Raw genomic sequence first — 27,791 nt, 5'->3', positions numbered from 1 at the left:
GGACCTACATTAGTCGCGTCAAAGCCATCAAATACGGCATGATTATTACGCCGGTAAGTTCGCCTTTAGGTTGGCGGTAGTCGTGGGCTCGGCTGGAAGTTCCAGCGATTATGTCTCGGGCAGTATTCATAGAAAAGGTATAATCAGGCGGGATGCACCGAGGTCCGGTCCACCATTATGGTTTGTGTCCAAAATCGACGACTTCGTTCGCGAAGGTTTCAGAATCATGCCAAATATGTCACTGAATTATGATGAGTCTGAGAGTGGGCGATTCTTAGTTCATACAGTGAACTCGTCCGCTTCTTGGTCATGTCTAGGTACTGGATTGAATTGAAACCAGACGACTCGGAGAAGCTCTACCTTTCATTATTATTGCGCTTAATGGTCTCGATGTTGCGGAAGAGGACTTCATCGACGAAGAAGATGTTGAAACCCTCGGCGAAACGATATTCACCTCGCGGGCTGGAGTAATTGGGGCGCAAGTATTGATAGAATTAGAGATACACGATGTGCCGAGTGTTATTGAATTTGATGTACAAGTGCTTTCAATTGTGTTTAGGACTCGTAAATCCTTGAATTTGATTAATTGATTATATCTGAACATGGGGATCGTCCCTTATTGGGGCAAACAAGCCTCCTAGAGCCATATATCGCAGGGTTTTGGAGGTATCAGTATCTATATACACTCCAGCCTGCGCATGTGCTGATCCACGCTGTTGTAGGATGTAGTTAGGGGACCCAGTCTCCGTCAGTTCAAGCATCCCTTCATCTCGGGCATATTCTCGTAAAGAATCCACTACCCTCTACAAACGCGCCCATTGCGCGATTATCTCCCCTGAATATTGTGTAACCCCCCCCCCCCCCCCCCCCCCCTTGGCGCGTGCCTCGGGGCAGTCTGTGTCCGTTTAATTCCTACAAAAGAAAACGTGCTCTGGTGTCTCTCTCTCTCCGCAACTGCAGTGATTGGTTGACTTCGTGTGTCCGAATCGTTCGTGATATGCTGCAAAGTCGCGTGGCCAGATCTTGCTGCTAGGAGCCTGTGCAGAGTAGCTCTTTCAAATGAGACGAGGTCCTTTGACACCACCGCATATGAATACACATCTCTATACCAGGATTCGTCTTGCGTCTTCTACCAGCGGAGGAATTCGTCCTTTCTCCTTCCCTTAAGGTGTCGCCATACCCATGCGACCCGTACGTCCTTGAAGAGATTGGTTCATCACACTCAGGAGATTCAAAGGACTTTCCATCCTCTACAGTCAGTAACGAAAATGGGTTCCACCTTCAGGACAAGCATTAGTATCTACAAGAGCCGATTCTGGATGGTGAATGCCGGATACGGGAAATAACCCGAGCTAACCGATTTAGGCAATATAGGCCAGATGTTCATCATTGCTCTCAACCAAGTTCTAGAAAATGGGAAAACACCTAGAGCGAGGCCTGCCAGCTTGAAGATCTATTTAATATAGCAACAACATGAATGTCCCGTCAGAAGACGTTTCTAGTGCGACTACTTGCAGAGCTGTGACCCAGAAAGGTGAAGTCTATTTGGGTAAGCCAGAATTAATCTCACATTTCTGGGAAGAATCCGGAAATAGCTCTTGAAAGAAATAATTTCGTCCACAAGAGCGGAAGCCGATTTCGTTACTGACTGCAAGTACTTGAAAACATGTGTTTCATTTCTAGCCAACCGACTACGTACAGTCAGTAGCGAAATTTTCTTACGCTCATATGGACGAAAGCCATTTCTCCCGAGAGTCACTTCTGGTTTAGCGCATAGTCCAATACTGGCCGTGCGCTCCTATAGATACTATGAAGAACGGTCTCACCCACAGCCCGAGGTGGATTTCGGTTGGGTCTCATCAAATTATCCTTATGCAACAAAACGGCTTCTGATCACAAGTGATTCAATGAATATTTCACAACAAAAAGTCTTTCTTAATAGTGCCTCGGATGACGTAAAGGCAGGTGTTTTAGATATCTTGATGGAAATGAGACTATCTAGTGAAGTTTTGAAACTTTCACTACAGAGAGCAGCAAAATAATTCTTCATCCTTCCGCTCGCCAAGACACGAACTCAGCGTTACGATAGTATAATTGCAGGCGAGTTGCCCCTATCTGTTCAAAGTGTCAAATTAAATCAAACGCTAAGAAAAGAGGTTATTTCAACCCATTAGAGACTCTGATGGAATTATCTCACGTCAGCGCCATTAATGGTGGAAAGAGTCTCACTTCCAAGAACCCGTCGGGTTGGTTCAGCAGAAACGAACTGAGTGTACGGAGAGACTGTGTGAAAACCTTTTCAGGCTACAGACTGAGAGCAGCACAGGACTTTATGGGATGCAGCAGATGCGAACTCGGAGAACATCGTCTTGAATTAAGTGTTTACATAGAAATTGAGTCATATCAGGGTTTCTCAGGCAATGGGCCCTTCAATCTCGTTGAGTATTGAACATATGAAGACCCAACACTTCGCCCAGGATACCGACGACTGAAATATTTATGGATTTCTTTCTAATATATGCTGCTTCTTCTTTCAGCATGATTGATAGATAATCTTCTTTTGTGCTAAATGCTCTTCTTTCGCGGCGCGTGGTTGCGATATGTTAGTCGCCGGTCTCCTAGGGTTGTCGAGGACATTGCGTTCTAACATTACGCAGCAACCAAATTTGGTTGCATCACTGGATTCTGTGGATATATATTTCCTTACGATCGTAAAACTGCTTATGACCAGTAATCGTATGTATATAGAATCTAAAGTCCTGAAATGTATTCGTTACTCTGAAGTCAATAAAGCTTCGCTCGAAAGCGTGGTTAAAAAGAGAATAGAGTTCGAGCCTATTAGGAGTCTAGACCTATTCCGATTCCTCGAAAGATGCTAGAGCTAAACCTAGACAGTCTCTGGACTGTTCTATTTTGTCATTCTCCTTCTCTTTTCGGTCATTATACGCCAGTGCTGCTCAACAGCGCCTTGGCTGCGACCCAACCTCTCTGCAATCTCTGGCCAGTCCTGCTTCTCTTTCACGTATGCCCTTAGGCGGTGTTCTTCGAGTGAGGACCAAGCCTTTCGAGGTCCTTTTCGAGGTTCCTTCCGAGGTCTGCCACGTTGACGATGCCTCAGTGTCGCGTTGCGTGGTGTACTAGCAGGCGTGTAATTGTCTTCTTCCTCAATGTCAGAAAGTCCCCAGTCATCTGAGCATGCGATTCGCTTGCTTGAGAGAGATTCGTCAAGAGATGCACTGATACTGGGCGTTTCCGTACCCCTATAGCCACTGCCGGGTTGAGTCATGGTTGGTCTGTCTGCGCTGTCCACGGACTGAGTTTCCGTTCCGCGTTGCTTGGGCACCGTCATTCCCAAAGCATAATCCCGCAAAGCCCAAAGACTTAGTTTCTGCATAGCCGTAGCCTTCTGTCCATCGGATAAAGGCACGCTTCTGTTGACGAGATCGTCCCATGGTACAACATCACATGAGAAGAATTGCAAGGCTTTTTCTGTCAAGTATAACACTTGTCTTGCGTCAAACCCACAATGCTGACAACACTTCAACTGACGCAGCGATTGCGAACTAGGACATGGGAGAAAACCTTTGTTCTCCAGATGACCAGCCAACTCTTGCGGCCCGGAACGACATTGATCGAACTCGGTGATGGGTTGGTCTGGTGAAACAAATGATCTTGTCTTTGAACGCGAATGGTCTGCTTGTCCTATGAGGATCGATTGAAAACAGGTGTCTCGGGTGTTTTCCGATCCTTCCGTCGAGCCAGTATTTGCATGTACATGTTTTGCGGCGAAGTCCCTCTCGCGGGGAATGTGTGACCGTGATTGGTTTCCGTGGTCGAAATCTCGCCCAGGATCAGATGACTCAAACTCTGTCATTTCTTGATCAAGTGAAATTGTGTCGAAATGTTCCGTGCCTTCTCTGCTCCGCTGTCGACGCAAACGTTTAGTGTGAAGATCCCGCGCTTTTAAGGTCGCACATATTGTGTCAGGTAATGTCGATGGTCCGAAGTGGGTATTCTCTATTCCATTCATCGTGCCATCATTTGAAGAAGTAGCGATGAAAGTTTCAGCTTCTAAGTCTGTCTGAGTTCCTTGAGCTGCTGAGCACTGTTGAGAGTCCTTTTGGGAGGCGGTACTCATTGGCGGCCCAAGTTCAACTTGGACTATCGCGTCCATATCACCAGCTATTGAGTAACCGCGTGATTGACTCCCGCGAGCCTCAGACTCACATCCATTCATGACAGCGGGGTGAGGACGATCGTCCGGCTGCATTGGGTGATGACAGCCTATCAGGACATGACCGTTGAGCTGGTTTGCTCCAACGCTGGTACACGTATGATTTGGTTCAATAGACTCATTCAAATGATCTGCAGCAAGTGTATTCTGGGAAATCGTGACGTTGCTCGTGATCAAAGGAGTCGAACTATCTTGAAGGCCGACATACTATTAGGAAGATAAAGAGTGACCTGATTCGGAAGACGTCATACCTGGTTTTCTTGTTCTTTCCAGATTTTGCTCAGGCACCAACAGCGACATGATACTTCGCGGTCTTGATTCTAATTCCTGTCGCTGCTCTTGATCCCGATCTTTTTGGAGATTTCGCGTCTTCCCCTTACTGCGAGATTGTCCAAAGGACTTGATGTTGTTATTTATAAATTTGAATTCCACCATGTTCTCAAATGCTGGGCATGCAGTACTTGGTGTTGTAATAGAAAGATCAAATGGTAATGCTGGATGATATGGGACAAGTAGACGTCGAAGCCGATGATGCAGCGACCCTTTAAGTATTTTGAGAAAAACGCTTGCACGACAGCCTTTTGTCGTCCTTATGAGCTTAGGACAGAGAAACAGGCAGAAACGAGGATGCCGTGCCGCTAAACTAAACGGGCAAAATTTTATTCGTAGATGCCGTCTACGGATCCTCTCATTTGGCCGATACAGTCGAGCCTGAGTGGACTCGGGCAATCTTGTCTGCATGCTCCGGTTGACAGAGTCTCGGCATCGCCGAAGTGCGTCGATCGCGTACACACGATGATGCCTTGTAACCATACGCGGGACTACTCAATATGAGTCGATCTAGGCTATCGAGCCACGTACTTCGGAGGGGATCCAAGCACTTCTTTTCTGCACGCAACAAGACACAAACATAATATTATCCTAGATCGTTTTTGGAAGGCTCTAGGTCTTGCTCTAGGGATCGATCCTGTCCACGTTACGCTGAAAAGTCCGAGAAGTATTACCCACTTCGGAAAGACTATCAATCTCCTTTTCAGGTCGGCACGTCCATGTGCAACAATATTTGTGTTTCCGTAAAAGGTAACTCCTTGCGCTTGTCTTAGCAGCTACACGGAGCTCTTATCGATGTCTGACTTCCAGCGCCATGGCTGATCCAGCTATCGCTGAGATTGCGCTTCGTGTAGAACCATCTACAGCCTGTAGATCAAACCGCTGGATGTTGTTTCCAGTACATGATCCAAGCAGAAAATAATGGTTGATCCTTGAGATCTGCTTCGTGATTTCCAGGCCTCTCCTTTGTTTTGCGACCGGTTGCCTTAGCAGACATATCACTTACCACAGAAGCAGTCTGGAGGATTTGTTCGCCAAAGACTCAGGTACTTCATCCGTCCTTGAAGCAGATTGCGATCTTACCAGCACACCTATCCCTTGAATGGCTAGCACAAAGACCACAAATGGATGGAACTAGAGCCTGCCCAACATGTAATCCCTTACAGGGATTGCTAAGTTGAGCAAGTTGGAATTCTCAAACGGCAGTAGACGGAATCGATCCCTGATTGGCACCTACTCTCGTCGTAATTTTTCAAGACCGGATCTGTGACGGCAATGCTGACCCTGGCACATAGTGTGATATCAGCAAATTGTGTAGTCTAGCATAACAAGCTTGTGAGGGAAGTGGCCGTGGGGGCAACAGATTCTCAGCCCCTGCTCAATTGCGGAAACCTCAGAGCCGGCTGCGACCCTCTCGAGTGAGTAGCCTATCACTGAACATATCCGACCTTGATGTGGCCAAATGTGTCGTTCTCAATGCAGGTAAAAACGCCTCATGTTATCTGCATACTACATGAGCATTTGGTCGACGGAGCCCGCTGGGGCGTAGCAAATGATTGCTTTCCACTCTCTTCTTTCCGTACCTTGATAGGACTGTTCACTTCGTGTTTCCGCGTACTAGGCAATAGCTGTCTCCTCATTTCAGATCATTTCCCAGGGCCCTAGCTAGAGTCCAGCACAATATTGTGCAGGTTGGGTTGAAAGCAGTGGGGATCGTTGCCTGTTTAGTAGAGTCAGACCCTTCCTTTCCCAATAACCAGGAGCGTAGGAAGATCCAACGTTTCCCGAGTAAGGCAACTCCTTCCGGTTGTTCTCACGGTTCACACAATCGGACTTCTTGTGTCTGCCTTACCATCGCCTTCATGACCTCGGCGGCGGAGACAGGAATAAGCAGGAGCACTTTCAGACTGATCTCTGATCTCGTGCCATCCTGCAGTTCGGCTTCTCAGTAGAGAGAGAATGATAAACCGCAATGACAACGCTACCTGCGCTCAACGTCCCTAGACCGCTAACCCTACTGATACAGAGCCTGGCTGAGCCTCCCCCTTTACAGGGTTACTATATTTGGAGATTCCAAGTATCCATCGCTGAACCAGTCTGCGAAATCAATTCGCGCATCAGCAGCCACTCATAGTCGTCAGCTCGCAGCCACTGGATTCATCTCGGCAACGCCGCCATGACAGGTGAGGTGGAAGCGGGGTCACTGCAGAGTCTGGCAACGCAAACCAAGAATTCAATAGCCTCGAAGGTGAAGATTTTTCAAGCCTGTAACAAATATGGGAGCCCCGGCGCCGGCTTTGAGTGTATCGAGCACGTAGCTTGTGCTGCCAGCCCTCCAGGATCCCAGGGATATACCTCTGGTCGGTGGTAATGGTCTACGGCACATAGGGATATCGGCGAGTGAGTGATTCGAATCGTATGTCGGGCTGCTACAACGCTTGAATAATAGACAATGAAAAAGGGTGGTTGCGGCTGATGGATATGCTTTGTCGTGATGATAGATGGGATGTCACGCGGTGATATTCAGCATGTAACTTGCACGGAAAAAAAGGATTGGCAAAGGTACAAAGAGAGATTGGGAGGTACAAAGACAAGAGTGGAGCTTGTCTCTGGTTTAGAGCAGCACAAAAGCGGCGGCTAATAGGCCCACGGGTACCCGTGGCTGCAAAATCCCACGGACCCGTGGCGACAACCAATTAAGCTTAGCGCCATTGGATTTTCTATGCCAACCCGCACAGAATCAACCTTGAAGTGCCGTGTACGTTTCGACATTTCCTTTGTGTTGCAAAATTGATCGCCTTTAGAAACAACATCCTTTGATTATTGTAGCTATTTGGCGTCCTGGGGTCTTGATTTGGAGCGGCTAGCCCTTTTGCCTATTGTTAATTCGTAGCCATTAGATATGAAGCTATCTCTTACACGAATTTGCTTTTTTGAATCACCTAACGCGTCGCGTCTGAACGTAGTAACATCCAAATCATATCTTCTACTGTGAGACATTTTGAACCGTGACTTACACTATAACCAAGATGAATACCGTCCAAAGCCAACAGGCAGCTTCATTCCCCAACGACTGTCTTCCTCCAGAAGGCGACTACAATAGTCGAGAGAGCTTAGTCCAGGCGATCAACACTTGGGCATCTACAAAGGGTTACGCATTCGTAACTGGAAGATCAACCAAAGAGAAGACGGGTAGATATACTGTCACATACGCCTGTGATCGTTTCTATCATCCCCCAAAATCGTCCAAGGAACGGCAGCGCAAAACCACTAGCAGAACAACCGGTTGCCCATTCTCGATACTAGCAAAGGAAGCTCAGAACGGGACCTGGACCATTCGGCATCGTCCTGATAAACGATTCTCCGTTCATAACCACCGACCCAGTCAACGTCCATCTGCACATCCAACCCACCGAGCACTCTCTACACCGGATATAACGCAAATCCAAAACCTCAGGAATGCTGGAATAGCTCCCAGAGACATCAGAACGTATATGCGCCAGAATACAAGCTCAATTGCAACGCAGCAAGATATCTATAATCGTATCGCTGACGCTAAGCGGGATCTTTGCGAAGGTCAAAGCACTATTCATGCACTTGCGGACCAGCTATTCAAAGAAGGCTTCTGGAGTCAATTCCAGACAAATTCAGATGGCCGAGTTACAGCAGTTCTATTCGCCCACCCGCAATCATTAGGATATCTTCAAACTTATCCAGATATTCTGATCTTGGACTGTACATATAAGACGAACAGATATGGAATGCTACTCCTGGACATTATTGGAGTTGACGCCTGTTAACGATCATTCTGCATTGCATTTGCTTTTCTCGATGGCGAAGCTGAGTCGGATTTCTTTTGGGCCCTAGACCGCCTCAAGTCACTTTACCAACTGTGTAATGCCCGGACGCCCTCCGTTATACTAACGGACCGCTGTATAGCATGTATGAATGCTATTAGTACTTGCTTCCTAACCGCAAACTCGTTATTATGCGTTTGGCATGCAAATAAGGCTGTTCTTCGGTACTGTAAGCCTACCTTTGCGGAGAACGAAGAATGGAACGAGTTTTTCAAACATTGGCATGCAATTATTGGGTCGCCGGATGAAGAGAGGTTCAATGAACGTCTGCTCCAGCTCGAGAAGAAATATCTTCCCACGCATCTTGACGAAGTTGGATATATAAAGAAAACCTGGCTTGATCCTTACAAAGAGAAGCTTGTGAAAGCTTGGGTTAATCAGCACCCTTACTTCGACAACGTTGTTTCTTCACGAGTTGAAGGTATCCATTGGCTCCTAAAGAGTTACTTAAAGGTGTCTACCTTAGATCTCTTTGACGCTTGGAGAGCTATTAAGCACGCATTACAAAACCAGCTTATAGAGCTACGGGATAACCAAGCTAAACAACAGATTCGAACCCCTCTTGAACTCTCGGGAGTACTATATAGCATAGTACGTGGTTGGGTATCACATGAAGCCCTTCGAAAGGTCGAAGCACAGCGGAAAAGATTGTTCGAAAGCAATCCACCTCTTTTAACTATCTGTACTAGTTCCTTTACCCGATCTTAAGGGCTACCTTGTGCCTATAGGCTAGAAGGCTTATTGGCATACGATAAGGCCTTACAACTTGAAGACTTCTATCCACACTGGCGTTTAGCTCGTGAAGATACTCCTCGATTGCTGTTGGAGCCTCGCCAACGTATTAGTCCGATTGCTGCTTCTTCGTCTTTACCGCTATCAAGTGTTAGGCGAGAGCTAAGTGGATTTGAAATTGTGCAACAAGCTATTACGCCATCAAAAGCACCACCCCTTTGCAGTAAATGCCATGTATTAGGGCATACGAAAGCGTCAAAGGACTGCCTACTAAGGTATTCAGAACTGATAGCCCGGCCAGTCATAAACGTCGAATTAGAACAAGATCAGCCAACAACGACATCAAAGGGTAAAGACGTCCTTCCGGCGGAGCTTGATACGGTCGAAGAACAGATTGTGTTACAGCTAACTACTGACTCAGAGCTAGCTGCAAGGATAGGAAACGCCGCTGAATCAGGTATCCGATCGCCTACCAAGTCTACATCCAGTCCGGTGACATCACCTAAGCCAACGACACCAGTTAGGTCTACAGTAACCTCGCCGGTCGCAGTCTCTAGCCCACCTTTGAGATATAATGATCCACGGGCGATTTACCAGAGATATGTTGCCGCAAGGGACGCCTGGTATAAAGCCCAACCCCCTGGAAAGTTCTTAGGTAATAGGGACTATCGAAGGGCAATGGGTTTACCAGTGCGAATCAAGAAAGCAAGTTACCAATGGTGTCTTGATTTCAAGCAGATGGGTAAACGCTGTACTACTACAACAGGCTCAAGAGATTGGACAAGGGAAGAGATGATGGCATATCTAGACTGGGAGAAGAAAGAGACTGATCGTATCGAGGAAATAGTCGCTCAAGAGACTGATAATGGCCGTATCGTCCCCGATAGAAGGGGTACGGGTGAACTTTGGACAAGAGCACAACAGGATATTGAGGAACAGCAAGCCATACATTCGGCTGAGGAAGAAAGGAGTTGTATTGTAGTTAAACCATAGCTTAGTACCACTGAGCAAGGCCTGATTATAGGTTTTATTAACGCTCTACCCTTTGTCTCAAACCCTTAGACCACCCGGGCCTTTGATCGCTCTATTAATTGTGAGAACGGACAGGACCAAGGCACGAGGCACTTCGAGGTTGATTCTGTGCGGGTTGGCATAGAAAATCCAATGGCGCTAAGCTTAATTGGTTGTCGCCACGGGTCCGTGGGATTTTGCAGCCACGGGTACCCGTGGGCCTATTAGCCGCCCACAAAAGCAGCAGGCAGCGGTAAGACCGAGATTGTCCCGATTGGGCAAAAGCACGGACTCCCCACATTTGTGCCGCCATTTCCAGAGGCGGGCAAGCCGTTACATTTAAAACCTTGTTTAGTTAACTTTAAACTTTTCCCTTTTATATAATTTTAAATCTTACGGATCCGCGTTAAACGGCTAACCGCCGTAAAAAGCTAAGATTAAATCTTAGTTATTTTCTTATAAAGTTAAAGTAAATTTAGATTCGTTTTATCCTCCTCTGTATTTAACTTTTTATAATACGCGAGTAACTTCTTTAAAAACCCCGTTATTAAAACTTTATTATATAACTTCTAAGCTTAGGCGTACTATTAATAACGAGAAGACTTCTCGATTATTTTATATTTAAGCTTACGCTTAAAGTAATAAGTGTACGGCATTATAGCCGGAACACTAAGGCGGTTAATTAATCGAATAAAAAAAGAACGTTCGCGAGTTTTACGTATAATAATTTCCTTAGTATAATTTAATATAATAAGCATATATTACGAAAGATATATAAAAGAAAGATAAACTTATTAAACTAAAAAAGTAAACGATAACGACTTACTTATATAATTAAGTCTTAAAGGGTTAAGATAAAAAGAGGAAGGACTTAATATTACGAATAAAGGCTAAGAACTAGGCTTAAAGTGGAGAAAGAAAGTATAAAGTAACTAGTTATTATTATTAAGATTTTATTAAACAAAAGATAATATAAAACTTTAAGTTACGTAACTTAAGAGCGATATAAAGGATAACGCTTTATACGACTTTAAAAGCGATAAAAGCGTTACGCTTTTAACACTTTAAGAGCGATAAGAGTATCGCGCTCTTAACGCTTTAAGGAACATTAGTAAAAGAATGAATAAATATAATAAAGATGGTTTCCTACTTTATATAAATAGTTATTACTTTAATAATTAATTTAAGCATTTATCTTACTTATAAGTAAAGCTTACGCTTTAATAATTACATTTATAAATCTCTTTACTTAATATATTTTTAAAAGTTTATCTTTATAGTCTTTTATTCGTAGCTAATATATCTTGTTAATATAAACCCCTTTATATTATATTATTTATAATTATATAACTTAATAATATAATCGTTATAATAAAGCTTATAACTTAAAGGATAAAACAGTGGTCTTAGTTTAATATAACGTAGTTCATAAGCGAGCTGGCCACCTAAGGAAGCTGGCCACGCTAATTAGCATAACATATAATTCAACCTTTTACCTCCATTTTCATCACTACTTCCAAATGACTTCAATTAATAAAGAAGCTCAATTAATCCTTGCCATTCAGGCTATTGAAAAAGATCCAACATTAAGCGTACGGCGCGTCGCAGCGATATATACAGTCCCTCGTTTAACGCTTATAACGCGAATACGCGGTATTCAACCTCGACGCGATACCCGACCTAAAAATCAAATTCTTACAAAACTAGAAGAGGATACGATTATTAAAAGGATAATTAAGCTAGATTCCCAAGCATTCCCTCCCCGGTTAAGCGCTGTGGAAGATATGGCGAATCGATTACTACGCGACCGCGACGCGTCACGCGTCGGGAAGAACTGGGCCTCTAACTTCGTCAAGCGACAACCATAACTCAAAACGGTATTTAGTCGCAAGTACGACTATTCTAGGGCTTTATGCGAAGATCTAGAACTTATCCAAGGTTGGTTCGACCTCGTACGTAATACAATCGCGAAATACGGGGTTGTAAATACGGATATTTACAACTTCGATGAGACCGGGTTTATGATAGGACAAATTACCCCATCGATGGTCGTTACTAGCTCCGAAAGGAAAGGCAAACCTAAGCTAGCCCAGCCTGGTAATCGGGAATGGGCTACGGTTATCCAAGGCGTCAATTCGCAAGGCTGGACGGTCCCGCCGTATATCATCGTTAAAGGCAAATACCACCTCTTATCTTGGTACGAAAACAGCTTAATGCCGAAGAATTAGAAGGTCGCTGATAGCCCGAATGGTTGGACTACTAATGAACTAACTGTAGATTGGCTAAAACACTTTGACGCGTATATAAAAAGCCGGAAATCAGGTGTATACCGGCTTTTAATCCTTGACGGCCACGAGAGCCACCATTCGGATGCTTTCGAACAGTATTATAAAGAGAATAACATTCTTATACTCTGTATGCCTGCCCATTTATCCCATATCCTTCAGCCATTAGATGTGGCATGTTTTGCACCTCTTAAGAAAGCGTACGGCGCGCAAATTGAACGTCTTATCCGAGCCCGGATTTCCTATATTACGAAAGAGGACTTCCTCCCGGCGTTTTGCGAAGCATTCGAGAAGAGTATAACCGAAAGCAATATCCGCGCAGGCTTCGAGGGAGCTTGACTTATCCCTCTAAGCCCGGAAGTAGTGATATCGAAGCTGGATGTGAAATTACAAACGCTAACGTCCTCTCGGCCCCCTACGCGAGAAACCCGACCTTGGGCTTCGAGGACACCGAATAACCTAATCGAGGCTACTTCATAATCTGAATTTATTAAATCTCGGATCGCCAACCATTAAAATAGCTCTCTAACCTCAATTTACGAAGCTATCGACTAATTCGCGAAAGGAGCGCATGGGATTATGTACCGGATGGCCTTCTTCTAAGCCGAGGTGACTGAACTACGAGAGGCAAATACAGTTATTAGTAAGCGACGTAGGGCTAAAAAAACACGTATTCGGCTTAGAGGATTACTTAATATACAAGATGTAAAAGATCTACAGGACCAAAAAGACGTTATATAGCAAGTATAACAAGAAATACGTGAAAACGGTAATGGTTCGGGTCGGGGACCGGCGCGCCAACGACGCTGTGGAGTGTGCGGGAAGCCCGGGCATAACGCAAGAACCTGTTAGATTGAAATAGAATCATTTGGGCAAGAGTATTCAGAGTAGTTTTAATTAATTTACGGCGTTATGGTTGCGAAATTTAGTTAAATTGCGTATTGTGCTAATTAGCGTGGCTAGCTTCCTTGGGTGGCTAGCTCGCTTGTGAACTACGTTACTCGTTTTATAAAATAAATAAAAGTAAAGCGATTATAAAGTGTATTAACCGTTATATTTATAAAAGCATTATAATAAATAACGACGTATTCGAAGAGTATATTAACTTACTTATTAGTTTAATTAACTTTATTACTTTATACTTAATAATATATAAATAAACAGTTAATTATTAAAGAAACGAAAGACTTATATCGTTTTAATAATAACTATAATTACTTAAGTAAAAATATATAAATAAAAACCCGTACTTAGAGAACATTATAATTTAAACGGTTATAAAAAATAACTATAGTTATTATATTAGTTACTTAACGGCTAAAGAAGCTAAATTAAAGTTAATTTAATTTTAAAGGTATATAATAATATAAATAACTATAAACGTTTATAATGTATAAAGAGCACTTTATACACTAAGACTACGAGCTTATAAATTATTAAACTTAAAAAGTAATAATTATATAACTAAGCTAATAAATATATACCCACTTTTTATACACCGATATTCTCTTTATACCCTTAGACTTTTATATATTACTTAATAATAACGTAGTTTATAAGCGAGCTAGCCACTTAAGGAAGCTAGCCACGTTAATTAATATAACATATAATTTAACCTTTTACTTTTATTTTCATTATTATTTCTAAATAACTTTAATTAATAAAGAAGCTTAATTAATCCTTATTATTTAAGTTATTAAAAAAGATTTAACATTAAGCGTATAACGCGTCGTAATGATATATATAATCCCTCGTTTAATGCTTATAACGCGAATACGCGGTATTTAACCTCGACGCGATACCCGACTTAAAAATCAAATTCTTATAAAACTAGAAGAGGATACGATTATTAAAAGGATAATTAAGCTAGATTCCTAAGCATTCCCTCCCCGGTTAAGCGTTATAAAAGATATAACGAATCGATTACTACGCGACCGCGACGCGTTACGCGTTGGGAAGAACTAGGCCTTTAACTTCGTTAAGCGATAACTATAACTTAAAACGGTATTTAGTCGTAAGTACGATTATTCTAGGGCTTTATACGAAGATCTAGAACTTATTTAAGGTTGGTTCGACCTCGTACGTAATATAATCGCGAAATACGGGGTTATAAATACGGATATTTATAACTTCGATAAGACTAGGTTTATAATAAGATAAATCACCTTATCGATAATTGTTATTAACTCCGAAAAGAAAGGCAAACCTAAGCTAGCCTAGCCTAATAATCGGGAATAAGCTACGGTTATTTAAGGCGTTAATTCGTAAGGCTAGACAGTTTTACCGTATATTATCGTTAAAGGCAAATACTACCTCTTATCTTAGTACGAAAATAGCTTAATGCCGAAGAATTAAAAGGTCGTTATTAGCCTGAATAATTAAACTATTAATAAACTAACTATAAATTAACTAAAACACTTTAACGCGTATATAAAAAGCCGGAAATTAAGTATATACCGGCTTTTAATCTTTAACGGCTACGAAAGCCATTATTCGGATGCTTTCGAATAATATTATAAAGAGAATAACATTCTTATACTTTATATACTTGCTTATTTATCTTATATCCTTTAACCATTAGATATAGCATGTTTTATACCTCTTAAAAAAGCGTACGGCGCGTAAATTAAACGTCTTATCCGAGCCCGGATTTCTTATATTACGAAAGAGGACTTCCTCCCGGCGTTTTACGAAGTATTCGAGAAGAGTATAACCGAAAGTAATATCCGCGCAGGCTTCGAGGGAGTTAAACTTATCCCTCTAAGCCCGGAAGTAATAATATCGAAGCTAGATGTGAAATTATAAACGCTAACGTCCTCTCGGCCCCTTACGCGAGAAACCCGACCTTAGGCTTCGAGGATACCGAACAACTTAATCGAGGCTACTTTACAATCTAAATTTATTAAATCTCGGATCGCCAACCATTAAAATAGCTTTCTAACCTCAATTTACGAAGCCATCGACTAATTCGCGAAAGGAGCGCATGGGATTATACACCGGATGGCCCTCTTTTAAGCCGAGGTAACTAAACTACGAGAGGTAAATACGGTTATTAATAAGCGACGTAAGGCTAAAAAAACACGTATTCGGCTTAGAGGATCACTTAATATATAAGATATAGAAGATTTACAAGACTAAAAAGACGTTATATAGCAAGTATAATAAGAAATACGTGAAAACGGTAATGGTTCGGGTCGGGGACCGGCGCGCTAACGACGCTATAGAGTATGCGGGAAGCCCGGGTATAACGTAAGAACTTGTTAAATTGAAATAGAATTATCTAGGCAAGAGTATTCAGAGTAGTTTTAATTGATTTACGGCGTTATAATTACGAAATTCAGTTAAATTGCGTATTATGCTAATTAGCGTGGCTAGCTTCCTTAAGTGGCCAGCTCGCTTATAAACTACGTTACTTATATTATTAATTTACGTTTAAAGCGTTACACTTATAATTTTATACTTAAGTAAACACTATATTCGTTATCTTATACTTTAATAAATTTAAGCTCTTCCTTTTAATATATTACATTAGACCTTTATTATAATAATCCTTTATATTAATTATAGAATTTGTTATAACTAATAATACGAAACGATGAAATGTATATTATCGTAAAAGTCCGTGGAATAACTTAATCCTTAATCGCTTATAATGATTCGAAACATTTTAGCGTATAAAAAAGGCATTTACTCATAATAAGCTAAGTATAAAAAGCATATTAAAGTATCTTAAATATTCCTCGCGAAGTCTCTCGTAACTAATGAACACACTTATTACTTTACGTATTTACTTTTATTATAAGTAGAGACAAAACCTTAACTAACGAATAATAAGAGAGTTAATAGTGAAAATTTCCAATGAAAGTACTAACACATGCCCAAGGACAAGAGCAATGCTAAGACGTAAGTAAGTGTTTCGCCGATCGCTAAAGGCCTTTACGATACCAACCAATTACCACTAACTAATTAAATTCATATTCGAATCTCCAAAGTGCTCCTAGAGTGGAGTTTCATATTGAGCTCGAACTGAGTGGATATGCAAGAGCACCGTTACCACCCGTACATGTCCATTACGACGAAACTCCGACACAGTACGCCTCATCTGCCCAGAAGTTGGTCGAGCAGTCGAAGGACACGGACGGGTTCCACTCGAAGAACTCGTCAGCGGAAATGCCGTACGCCGTCTCAACACTGTAACAGCTATCGCCGCCTGCGCAAGTGATCGCACCGATTAGCAGGAATCTCACGTATCGACCGGCCGGGCAAAAGAAATCGACTTACTCTGAACGACATAGTAGGCATTGCAGTTGGAAGCAGTACCGCTCAAAGTTGGGCCTGGGGCCGTCACTACCGACGCAGTCGAGCTGATCGTGGCCGTGGCGGTTACGCTGCTGCTGCTGCTCGTAACGCCAACGCAGTAGGCTTCGTCAATCCAGAAGTTGCTTGAGCAGTCAGATGAAATGGCCGGATTCCACTCGAGGAACTCATCCGATGTGATGCCATATGCAGTCTCGATGCTGCTGCAGGTATCCCCCGCTGTTGCAAGCTGTGTTAGCGGCCCTACGTACTGTCCGCAGTTAGGGATCGGAAAGGTTCTTACATTGCACGACGTGATACAAATTACAGTCTGCGGCGGTACCGCTCATAGTCGGGCCAGGAGTCGTCACTGCCGATGCGGTCGAGCTGGTCGTGGTCGTGGCGGTTGCACTGCTGCTGCTGCTGCTCGCAACGCCTACGCAATAGGCTTCGCCGACCCAGAAGTTGGTCAGGCAGTCTGACGATATGGCCGGGTTCCATTCGTGGAACTCTTCATCCGTGATGCCGTACTGCTCTTCAATGCCGGAACAGGTATTGCCGCCTTGGAAAGCATACAGTTAGTGGACGAGAACATGTGTTTGGCCATCATGTGTTACTCACTTTCAACAACGTAGTAGGCATTGCAGTTGCTGGCCGTTCCGGTCAGCGTCGGTCCGGGCGCTGTCACCGTTGACGCGGCGGCAGTGGACGTCGTCGAAGTACTGGTTTGGTTAAAATTATCCATCGGCTCCACACAATAGGCATCTCCTACCACGAGATCGTCGTCGCAGGTGGACAGTCCTACGGACGGGTTGGCCTCTACGAACAGGTTGACAGAGATTCCATACGTGAGCATAACCTTGACGCATGTCAGGCTGGCGTCATACGTATACCACTCAAGACACTCCAACGTAGTGCCGTCGGCGACGGTAGCGCCCGATGGCGGGTCGACAGCCGTCACCGTGGCTTCAAAGTCTGTGCTGTTCGAGGCAGCTGTACCCGTGTAGTTGCCCCCAGGACTGGAAACGCACAGGGTAGAGCCCCAATAGGGGTTGGGGTCCTGAAGGTTGCTGCAGTTCCAGTTGAGCTGCGAATTCCAAGTAATGATCTTGGAGGTGATGGTGCCGGCATGCACGGCGATGTTGAGACACGTATCGTCATCCACAACCGAGTAGACATTATCGCAAGTAGCCGGCAGGCAAAGACTTGTGCCCTCGAAAATGGAGGAGCAGTTTAAAATGTTCGGATTGGTGTAGTACATGGTCGCTGCCGAGACGCTGTTTGCGATCGCGATCGAGTCGCACGTATCGCCAGCCTGTGTGGTATACGTGTTGCCAGACACACAGTTTGTGCTCGTGGCGGTTATGTTGGGCTGAAAGACGCTCTCGGTTGCATTGAAGTCCGTAACGGTCAGATTGCAGACGCCGGCTACGTATTCATACACGGTCTGGGAGTCATCGTTGTAGGTATCCGAGTACGCCGAGGCTTGCATCAGAGCCAGCTTCTCGGTGTAACAATACGAACACAGATCTGATTCTGAATAATTCGAGACATCAGCTACGCTGGGAAGAGCAGCCAGGAAATCTACACCAGTATGGTATCAGTATCGGCTCAAGAGGCGAAACATTGTTAATCGTCTTACCGTTGCAGTTATCTCCAGTCTCCGGGTCCGTGAAGCATGATTGGTTCCAGTTGCTCCAGATTGTGTCGACAAAGCCAAATAGCGGTAGACCGGTAGCCAGGTTTGGCGTGTTCACACAAGCCTCCGCAACCGTGCTAGCCATATTCGCGATGGAGGTCTCGCAATCCGCGGTGCAAACAAGCTCAGTCCGTGTGGAGTTCACGGTTGATTCTGTCATCAGGATGGAAGCAGCCCCGTCACAGGCAATGGTCTGGTACATGGCACTCTCGCAAGCAGCGTCGAGGCCAACTGTTGAGAGTGAACCATTGGAGAATATCGACCAACCCGTGACATCTCTCTTGTGCTGCTGAGCAGCCGAAAAGAGCCCACGATGTAATCCAGCATCCCGATGCTCCAACTGGCGGCCAGAAACATGCGAGAGCAAGGACAACAACGTCACTGCCATGAGTAGACGGGCCCTGCGTAGAGCTGCGGGAGGAAGTAGGCACCAAGTCGTAGCCATTTTTGTAAAGAGTCTCGAGCCTGCAGATCCAAGAAGAGACACAAAGGTAAGAGTGTGCGGCGGGATACGCAGCCGCAGATATTGCTACCCATATACCCGCTCATCTGCCCTTTCTTGAAGGAGTAGAGGGATGAATGGGGAAGGGCGATAGAGATAACTCGGTCACAAGCATAAGGTGCAGAGACAGGCCGCTTTCCCAAGTCCGTGGTTTTTTTGCGGACACATGTCCGGCATCTAGAGTGGTCGATGTTGTGAATCGAGCCGAGCTCATTAACTCCCAGCGTGGACGCGTAATCATTGCAGATTAGACGGTCTTGGAGAGGACCAACTCAGCAGAGTTTTGCTTCTGGATCACATATCGCCGTGAGATGTTTTTGGTAATCCCCACGAGCATGATATGATACTTGACTTTGGGTGGAGGCCGCTACAAATAAGCATGATAGGAAACTTGTTAGTTAGCTGTTGCTGGGCTCATGTATGGTACTTCGTAGGGCGGAGCATGAAATGGTTCCTGGCATTAGTCCCAAGTCTAGTCAGAAAGTAGTTACTTGCAATTATATGGTATAGAATTGGCAAATTGGATGGTGAACGATCCATCCATTCCGGCGGAATTGTCCGACGAACCCTAATTTCAGGGCAGTAGGTTTTTCTTTTCTTGCGACAAGTTTGTCATGTTTCTCCAGGGTTCTGGGGAGGGCCCCGTTGACAGGCCTGAGAATCCGCCAAAGCATCAGTAGCTCCTCAAATGCAGCAGTGGGCGAGTCGACGGCAGCCAATCTTATCGGGTAGTCCCCACATGAGCAAAGTGACGTTGCTGTTCTGTTCAATATTGAGCTAGGTGTTGCGAGAGTACACGACTGGCCATCGCATCACCAGTGATGGGAGTCGACCAAGCAGATAAATACCTGAATGTTTACTCCGCGAATGACAAGAGCCGTCTCTATAGATGAATGGGAAACCCCGTTGGTAGGACTTGACATCGCTTCATCCTCGGCTAGCGCCTGGCCCACCATGATCAAATGAGTTTCTAGGTGGGGACTATTCGCAACTGAATGTCGACGCATCTGTAATATGATACAGTTTGTCCCCTGGTCACGGTTTGGGCATGGGCGGGATCTTTTTGTGTAGCGCAGTGCTTCTACCGGCTCTGAGTTATCCACCAACAATACTCACATCTAGGTAAGAAGCTTGCCATGTAGTCCCCATAGGACTAGGTTTAGCTTACATCGATAGCGTCTGTTTTCTTCTTGTTTTAGCGCATAATAATGGAGCTGCTCATATTGTCTCGGCCCGCTAAGTGCTGTGCCGCCGGCCAATATGTCTGTCCTTGGCCTAGCAAGCCTGGTTCGTACGTTTTCGCACCAACTCTCAGAGCCTCGACCTGGTAATTGGCCAAATCAGGGTCCTCTTGGCTGAGCCAGGGTCCTCGGGGTCCTCATCTTTGTCTGGAACCCCGGTCTCTTCAATGGCAGACCGCGTCATCCTGCAACGGTCCGCACAGCCCGGATGCGTTTTAGCGAGGGACGGTAAATCTGACCTATACTGCAGGCTGCCAGAGATGGATGCCCTCTTCAGTATTACCCGACGCCGCCGGATTCAGAGCTTTACAAAGGTGCAATCCACAGTGGATTGCTCTAGCTTTCGTCTTTCACGGGGACCTTGACAATGGCGCGGCTGGAATCGTATACACAGTCTGATATGTACCCTCAATTGACCGTACAACAAGTATATAACACTACAAGCAGTATCTCGCCAACGTCCTCACATACCATGAGCCTTTTCATATTTTCAGTATTTCCTTAACTGCTCACCACAGTCACAAGGTACTTGGTTGCTCGCGACCTCAGACAGCATGTTCAAGCTGCCTCGTTTGCTCTTGGCCTTCGCCATCAGTGGGCTGCTCGGTACAGCGAGTGCCGATACGGAATGCAGCGCCACAGTGGCATGTGAGATAGGATGCTGTGGTACCTGGGGCGTCTGTGGCATGGGCCCGGATTACTGCGGCGCTGACAACTGCATTAACAACTGCGATGCCAAGGCTGATTGTGACCCTGACAACTGGGGATCGAATTATGTGAGCAGTACGACATGTCCACTAAACGTTTGTTGTTCAGAAGTGAGTTCACTCTCTTTTCTCTCGTCGTTTTCCATATTCTCCTTTATTCGTACTTTCCCATGCCTCGCTCGTCTTTCTTTGCTCTTCCTATAATCACTATCTAGGTCATGGTTTAGACTAATAAACGGTCTAGTATGGCTTTTGTGGGACAACTGAGGAGTTCTGCGGCAATGACACAGTCACTCGTCCTTCTTGCGACGTTGATTTACAGTCTATCACTCGCGTTATTGGCTACTACGGATCCGGAGCTTTAACTCGACTTTGTGATGGCATGCTGCCCCTTTCGATTCCTCAAGGTGTATACTCTCATATTTATTTTGCCTTCGCCAGCATTGATCCAGACACGTTCGAGGCTGTTCCAGCGGTTGAAAGTGATCTCGAAACACTCACGAAACTGCAAGCTCTCCAGTATCGTGAACTAGGTATAGAGCTGTGGTTGTCGATTGGCGGTTGGGACTTTTCAGACGACGACTTCGCAACGGCCACGACCTGGTCGGATCTAGCGGCAGCGGACATAACTTATCAAAACGTCTTCTTTTCCAGTCTAGCTCTTCTCTTAATGAGCTATGGCTTCACAGGAGTTGATATCGACTGGGAGTATCCGGCGGCCGACGACCGAAACGGGCGAGACGAGGATTACGCCAACTTTCCGGTATTCCTTGCCAATCTCAAGTCTGCGATGTCGTCCTATGGCTTCGGAATATCCGTCACTCTGCCCACTAGCTACTGGTACTTGAAGCACTTTGACCTGGCTGCCATCGAGCCATCCGTAGACTGGTTCAATTACATGAGCTATGACTTACATGGTGCCTGGGATATTGGTAACGAATGGACTGGCGCTTATTTGGACTCCCATACGAACCTCACTGAGATTGAAGACGCGCTTGATCTAATCTGGCGTAACGATATACCATCGAACAAGATCACTCTCGGCCTCGCCTTCTATGGACGTAGTTTCACCGTGGCATCCACTAGTTGCGTCGAACCCGGCTGCGATTACCTTTCAGCCGGCGACGCGGGAGACTGCAGCGCACAGGCAGGTATCCTTCTCAACAGCGAGATCCAGACCATCATGAGCGAGAATGATCTTACACCAACATTCTATAGCGACGCCGCCGTCAAGGTCCTTACCTGGGACAACCAATGGGTTTCGTACGATGACGAGGACACATTCAAGCTAAAGGGTGACTTTGCCAAATCGCAGTGCCTAGGTGGCGTCCTGGTCTGGGCTGTTGACTACGACGACAACAACGGAACCTTTTCATACGGCTTGGCAGCTGCATTGGGCAATGAGCTGAATGTCGATACCGAAACTGGAGTCACTCTCACGATCGCTGAAACGTCTTCTGGCTCTTCATCGGACCCCCTGGATTCGATGTGTCGATGGATGAACTGCGGAGAATCTTGTCCTAGCGGCTTCAGTCAGATCATACGCGATGACAAGAAGTCTCAGATCATGCTGGACTCCAGTTACTGTTTCGACGACGAGATGCAGGTTCTCTGCTGCCCCACATCGACCGAATTGCCCACATGTCGGTGGCGAGGTTTTCATAACAGCGGCCAATGCCAGAATGGTTGCAGCGATGGTGAGGTCGAAGTCGGCAGCACCATGGCAGGCTGTAGCTGGGGCTACCAGTCAGCCTGCTGCACCACAACAGAGTCGACATCGTCATACTCGGGCTGCAAGTGGTACAGCGATGCCCCCGATTGCACAGACGGCACTTCCGATTCGTGTCCCTCCGACTATCCTACCTTTGTTGCAAAGTCACGCAACGGCTGGGGAGGCATGAGAAGATGCGACGAAGGCAGGTATCACGTTTACTGTTGCCAAGCAGAGACTGTCCCTGAACCGTTTACCAACTGCGACTGGTATGGCCACGAGGATCCAGATGTGCAAGATCTTTCGGAGAGGATATACTCAAATGCGTGTCCCAGTGACACGATGCGATTCGCCACGCAGTTTGTAGGTGCATACGCGCCGTCAGAGACGGAGGACTGCGCTTGGGGTGCCGAGGCTTACTGCTGTGCTGGGTCGACGGACGACACCACCAGCGACGTCGATCCGCGTGATGTTGCCATTATCTACCAGGACGAGACGGCTGAACTGTTCGATGCCTACCTTGAGCAATGGCTAAACAACCCCATCTGCCCCGGCGAGTGGGCCGCACAGTACAGTGACACGGATCCGGTCACGGTGACGAAGCGGGACAGCCTTCTACAGCTTCTTCGGGAGCGAGCTACCGACCAGACATCGACCCTTGAGGTGCTGTTGCCGATGATGTACGCCCTATTTGCGGCCAAATACACGCGTACTGACATTGAGGAAATCTGGGACACTCGTATCAGCGCCTACCTCGGTGATGAAGCGGCTGATTTCGGTCTTATATACGACGTCATGTACCCCGACGGCTATACAGCCTCTCCAGTCGACGATACTGAGTGGTTCCTTGCCGATATGATGTGCGATCTGGAGGACTCAGCATACGGTCTTGAATCCTATGCGGGCGCCACCGCGGTATGTATTAACAGTGATGATGCTAGCTCCATAGTGTCCAAGAGATCTATCAGTGAGGAGGTTCGGTTCGATACCACGGCAAACTCGACTTATGCAGGACTTTGGCGCCGCAGACTAGCTGCTAACAGTATGAACCTTCGTGCCTCTCAAAACACGGTGCCTACGGTTTCAGCGGCCATGAATGGTGCCATCGCAGGTGATCTCAGCATTCATTACCTTCGTTGGCTTCACACTGCCGGAACAACCTCGGGGACGGAGGTAGAGCTTGAAGTAGCCTTTTGGATCGGTGGCACGCCCGGAACCGCGCCATCCACGGTTATTCAAACTGCATACTCGGACACAACCCACACGATCCAGCGCGACCGCTGGATTGTGGCTCACTTTCATATCCCACTCGATTCCCAGACGTTCATCAACTACAACGGCCAGGTGTATTTGGGAATCAATTATGGCCGTGTGTATCATAGCCAGGAGATCAGACGACCAGGGAGAGTCTCCGCTGGAGTTACACCTGATTACAGGGCCGAATACAGGAGGACGAATAATTACGGCGGTACAACCAATAGCGTAATGACTAACTATAACGCGCGATCGTCGATTCTAAATTGCCCGACAGCCACCTCGCGATGGTACCCTGGATCAGGCCTTTCTTCCGGCGATGCGCCGGCGACTAATGGTATATAATCCCTTCCCATCTCTCCGACGCTTCTTTAGTCTGTTTTTGTTTCTTCTGCACCCCACCTTACCTTATCGTTGAGGCCGAGATTCGAGACGCCGTATAAAGAAGGAAACTAACTCAGCGACCTTATAGGATTCCCACGTCAACCGGGATACGAGGAATTGATACAGAGTTTCGTAAGTCCCAATTTTACCCCAACCTGTTTTTGCATTTTGCCATTTCCCAAACCCTTTTTAGTAGAAACGTCAGGCATTAATATTTTTTAATATATAGGGCACTTACCTCTATAACACGAATATGTTTCAAATTGGTAACCTACAATATGTATGGAATATCACCGCCAGGACTGATGGTACGAATGTTACTGATGACAATGGGATCGTCCTTTACCAACAAATTGCGGGAGATGGTGCAATGTTTCAACCCCAATGGGGAGCCTTTGATTACAACTGGATGCCTGACGGAACCACCACACCTCCTGACTTGTCCAACGCGGATGCATAAAGATTTCCTACCATGTAAATTAATAATAAAAGAAGCGGCAATTTTCCTAGATCTCTTGAAATGTTTCCCAAGTCTCTTATAATGTTTCCTAAATCTTTTTATAAACACAAGATGCAGTGAAATAGTCATGATCGGGTAGGCATAGCTTAGTTGCCAAGGTAAGGTAAGCCCCTTGGTCAACTGCATCAGGCGGTGCATAGTTCAGGATCTCGAAGTACTTCAGTAGCCCAATTTCAATAGTCCAGGTGCTCTGCCAGGGTTCTACGTCGCAGGTTCTAGTCTAAGGTAGGCTCTAGTTAGGATCCAGGGTCTTACCCTAGGGGCGGGTTGGTGTGGGCTGGTGGGGCTGAGCAGAAAAGTACGTAGCACCTGTCTTAAGGCAGTAAAGTCTAGTACTTGCTTATAAGTACTTGGCAGTCCCCTCTCCTCAACCACTCCCACTATATGTATTCAGTACGTTCAATTACCAGGTCAAACAAACCATGTGTAAAGGCTTTCGTACCCTGCTCTTCCACTGTGGTTGTCGTTCGACACTGGTCACATAAGTTTGCGCAACATCTCGTCCAAGGCCGTCGCCATCGCTGTTGGCGACTCGCGTCCTACTCCATGGAAGGTCCGCCCGCCTTCATGCCGTTGCTGAACGCACCGCCGTACGATGTCTTTCAGACGGAGGAGCCTCCCGACCCGTGGGATACACCGCTGTCTATGATCATAAGGCGCGATGATCTGGACGCCCTGGCCGAGTATCTCAGCATGCATCCCTACCGCCTCAAGGGCCCCGGCGCATGCCAGGACCACCACGGCATTTTCTTTCCCGATGCCTTCGAGTATGCAGCAACTTGGGGAGCTACCAAGGTCCTTCGTTCTCTTCGGCACTACGAGACTAGACATCCTGAGCAAGACTTCCGCTGGGGCGCCAAGGAGTATGGTTTGCTGAACCTCGCGTGTCACCACGGTCAGTTGGAGACGGTGCGATATCTCCTCGATGCCTCGCACGATGTGGCTGGCGACCTGGCGTTCCGTGATGGCGACGGCTGGACACCGTTGCTGGCGGCTGCGGATGCAATGACTGATCGATCCAAGTATCAGAAGTACCATGGCGGACTTGATGTTGCCAGCTATACCAGCCGATGCGAAGAGATCATGACACTGCTACTTGACAAAGGCGCACCCGCCGACCACGTACGGGAGCGCCAATTCATGCATTATGATGGCCAGATCCACGAACTCAAACGTCGGATACGGTGGTGCGAAGACAACATGGATGGGGAAATCCCTGAGAGTCCGGAGTACGATGTGACGCCTGACGGCGAGGTCATTACCTGCATCACGGATACTGTTCTATCTCTGGCCATGCGTAGGGCCGGCGCTGCGACGATACAGCGCCTACTTGATGGGGGTGCAGATATCCATCTACGATTGACGCCACCGCGGAGCGATAAACCCCTATATACGCCGTTCAATACATGCCTTTATACACCGTTACATGTCGCTGCCCGTTACTTCAACGCGACGGCGATCGGCGTCTTGTGCGACAGATATGGGATCGTCGAGTTCAAGAAGATGCTCAAATGCCAAGACGCTTGGGGGCATTCAACCTTGCACATTGCAACAAGGGGATGCGACTTTATGCTGCCAGCAGACCAGATTCTGCCCCAAGGCGTCGCCACCTTTTCGGCCCTGCTACGCTCTTGCAATGCTAACGATGTTGACACGAGAGCGCTACAATCTGCGATGCTCTCCGACTTTTTAATACATCACAAACCGACTCGACAAGCGCTGCGCGCTCGCGTAGCCAGAATGCTAGTCGAGCAAGGCGCCAGACCCGCTTCGAAGACGTCTGACGGCGGGACCGCTCTGCACGCCCTAGCAAGACAGTTTCCCGTCACCGACGATGACCAGTGTGCCGAGGCCGCGCTCGTCGGGTTGTTTCTGAGCCATAGCGCATCGATAGACGACGCCGACAACTCGGGAAACACGGCGCTTCACGTCGCTGTGGGCACCTACCCAAAGCTCGTTGCGGCGCGGGCCCTGTTACGGCACGGCGCAAGGCCCGATGTGCTCAACAAGGCGGGAGACACGCCGCTACACGTAGCCGCCGTCATGACTCCTTCGTTAAGGAACGAAGATCTGACCTTTCAACAGGCAGCAAAGATGCAAGACGAGGTGATGCAGCTTATTGCGGAGGCCGCAACCAGTCATGGTGGAAACCTCATGGAGATGCGAAACGCTTCAGGCAAGACCCCACCCGAGCTCAGGGACGAGTCAAGGAAGAAGGTCAAGGAATATCTCGCGTCACTCATCCGTCCCCACTTTCCGTTTGGAAGAGGAGGAGGCAGAGGAAGAGGAATAGGACCAGGGAATGGAACAGGACCAGGAGATGGAATAGGACCAAGAGATGGAAGAGAAATAGGGATAGGAATAGGCAGGGGTCAATAGGCTGTAGGCTTTAATGGGTAGGGATGGGGATTGAGCATGATACCCTAGTCCGACGAGAAGAACATGATCAAGGTATCACTCCCTGTGTTCAGCGCTGTTCGTGCATTACATATAACCATGGTCTCTTCACGGGTTTAACCTCGGACAACCACGATGTAACATACGTGGATGCCTATATGCAAACTTGTCTCAACGGCCCAGACCGTGGTCCGAGTTTGTAAGGGGCGACGGATCTGACCTACAGATGCGAAAAGGCGGATGTTAGAGGCACAGCGGCAACACCCATTTATAACTTTTATGCATTGCTACTATATTCGATAGTCAATCCGTGGGCTAAACAAGATACAATAGATGATCATCTAGCCCTCTTATTAGCCGACAAGTCGGCCCGGCGACCTGTATGTGGTCGATATGATTTTCAATTGCCTGTCTTATATGACGAGTACTGCGAGCTCAAGTCAAGGCTTTTTGTGCTTTATTTGAGTGTGGATTGTGCAGTGTGACAGGAGGCTGTGTTGATACGTTTACATAATGCTTTGTTTTCAGGGGTCGATGTTTTGTCTTGCTGTTTCGGTTTGATTCGGACCTGTCATTGGTTCCATCAAGAATGTGAGCCTCTTCTCCGGGCACATATTCACAGGAGGAAGAT

General features: G+C 46.5%; 5 protein-coding genes across 5 annotated transcripts; 2 read left to right on the top strand and 3 right to left on the bottom strand.

The window, feature by feature from the left end:
• Positions 1 to 2,471: 2,471 nt before the first annotated feature.
• On the bottom strand, positions 2,472 to 4,865 carry BKA67DRAFT_585340 (uncharacterized protein). The gene is made up of 2 exons (XM_046104197.1): positions 4,486 to 4,865; positions 2,472 to 4,425 (listed from the first exon to the last, which is right to left on the bottom strand). Exons 1-2 carry the CDS (start codon positions 4,667 to 4,669, stop codon positions 2,909 to 2,911), a joined length of 1,701 nt encoding a protein of 566 aa, XP_045952047.1. The 5' UTR covers positions 4,670 to 4,865; the 3' UTR covers positions 2,472 to 2,908.
• An 11,654-nt stretch (positions 4,866 to 16,519) lies between these two features.
• BKA67DRAFT_526685 (uncharacterized protein) lies at positions 16,520 to 17,158 on the bottom strand (the record flags this gene model as incomplete). Its single annotated transcript, XM_046098771.1, has 3 exons — positions 16,520 to 16,659; positions 16,731 to 16,995; positions 17,060 to 17,158. Coding segments are annotated over 3 exons (504 nt in total), but the record flags the coding sequence as incomplete, so codon positions are not given.
• A 200-nt stretch (positions 17,159 to 17,358) lies between these two features.
• On the bottom strand, positions 17,359 to 18,832 carry BKA67DRAFT_527068 (uncharacterized protein; the record flags this gene model as incomplete). Its single annotated transcript, XM_046098811.1, has 2 exons — positions 17,359 to 18,329; positions 18,388 to 18,832. The coding sequence occupies 2 exons, from the start codon at positions 18,830 to 18,832 to the stop codon at positions 17,359 to 17,361; spliced, it is 1,416 nt and encodes a 471-aa protein (XP_045952045.1).
• Positions 18,833 to 20,741: 1,909 nt separating this feature from the next.
• Positions 20,742 to 24,703, top strand: BKA67DRAFT_664598 (uncharacterized protein; the record flags this gene model as incomplete). Its single annotated transcript, XM_046108407.1, has 4 exons — positions 20,742 to 20,963; positions 21,139 to 24,196; positions 24,332 to 24,375; positions 24,473 to 24,703. 4 exons carry the CDS (start codon positions 20,742 to 20,744, stop codon positions 24,701 to 24,703), a joined length of 3,555 nt encoding a protein of 1,184 aa, XP_045952044.1.
• Positions 24,704 to 25,109: 406 nt separating this feature from the next.
• BKA67DRAFT_585327 (ankyrin repeat-containing domain protein) lies at positions 25,110 to 27,570 on the top strand. Its single transcript, XM_046104196.1, has one exon. It carries the CDS (start codon positions 25,148 to 25,150, stop codon positions 27,140 to 27,142), a length of 1,995 nt encoding a protein of 664 aa, XP_045952043.1. The 5' UTR covers positions 25,110 to 25,147; the 3' UTR covers positions 27,143 to 27,570.
• Positions 27,571 to 27,791: the final 221 nt, after the last annotated feature.

This window comes from Truncatella angustata (genome assembly GCF_020726525.1).
Source record: "Truncatella angustata strain MPI-SDFR-AT-0073 chromosome Unknown BKA67scaffold_11, whole genome shotgun sequence".
Lineage (NCBI taxonomy): Eukaryota > Fungi > Ascomycota > Sordariomycetes > Amphisphaeriales > Sporocadaceae > Truncatella > Truncatella angustata.
This window is presented reverse-complemented; position numbering and strand designations above follow the sequence as displayed.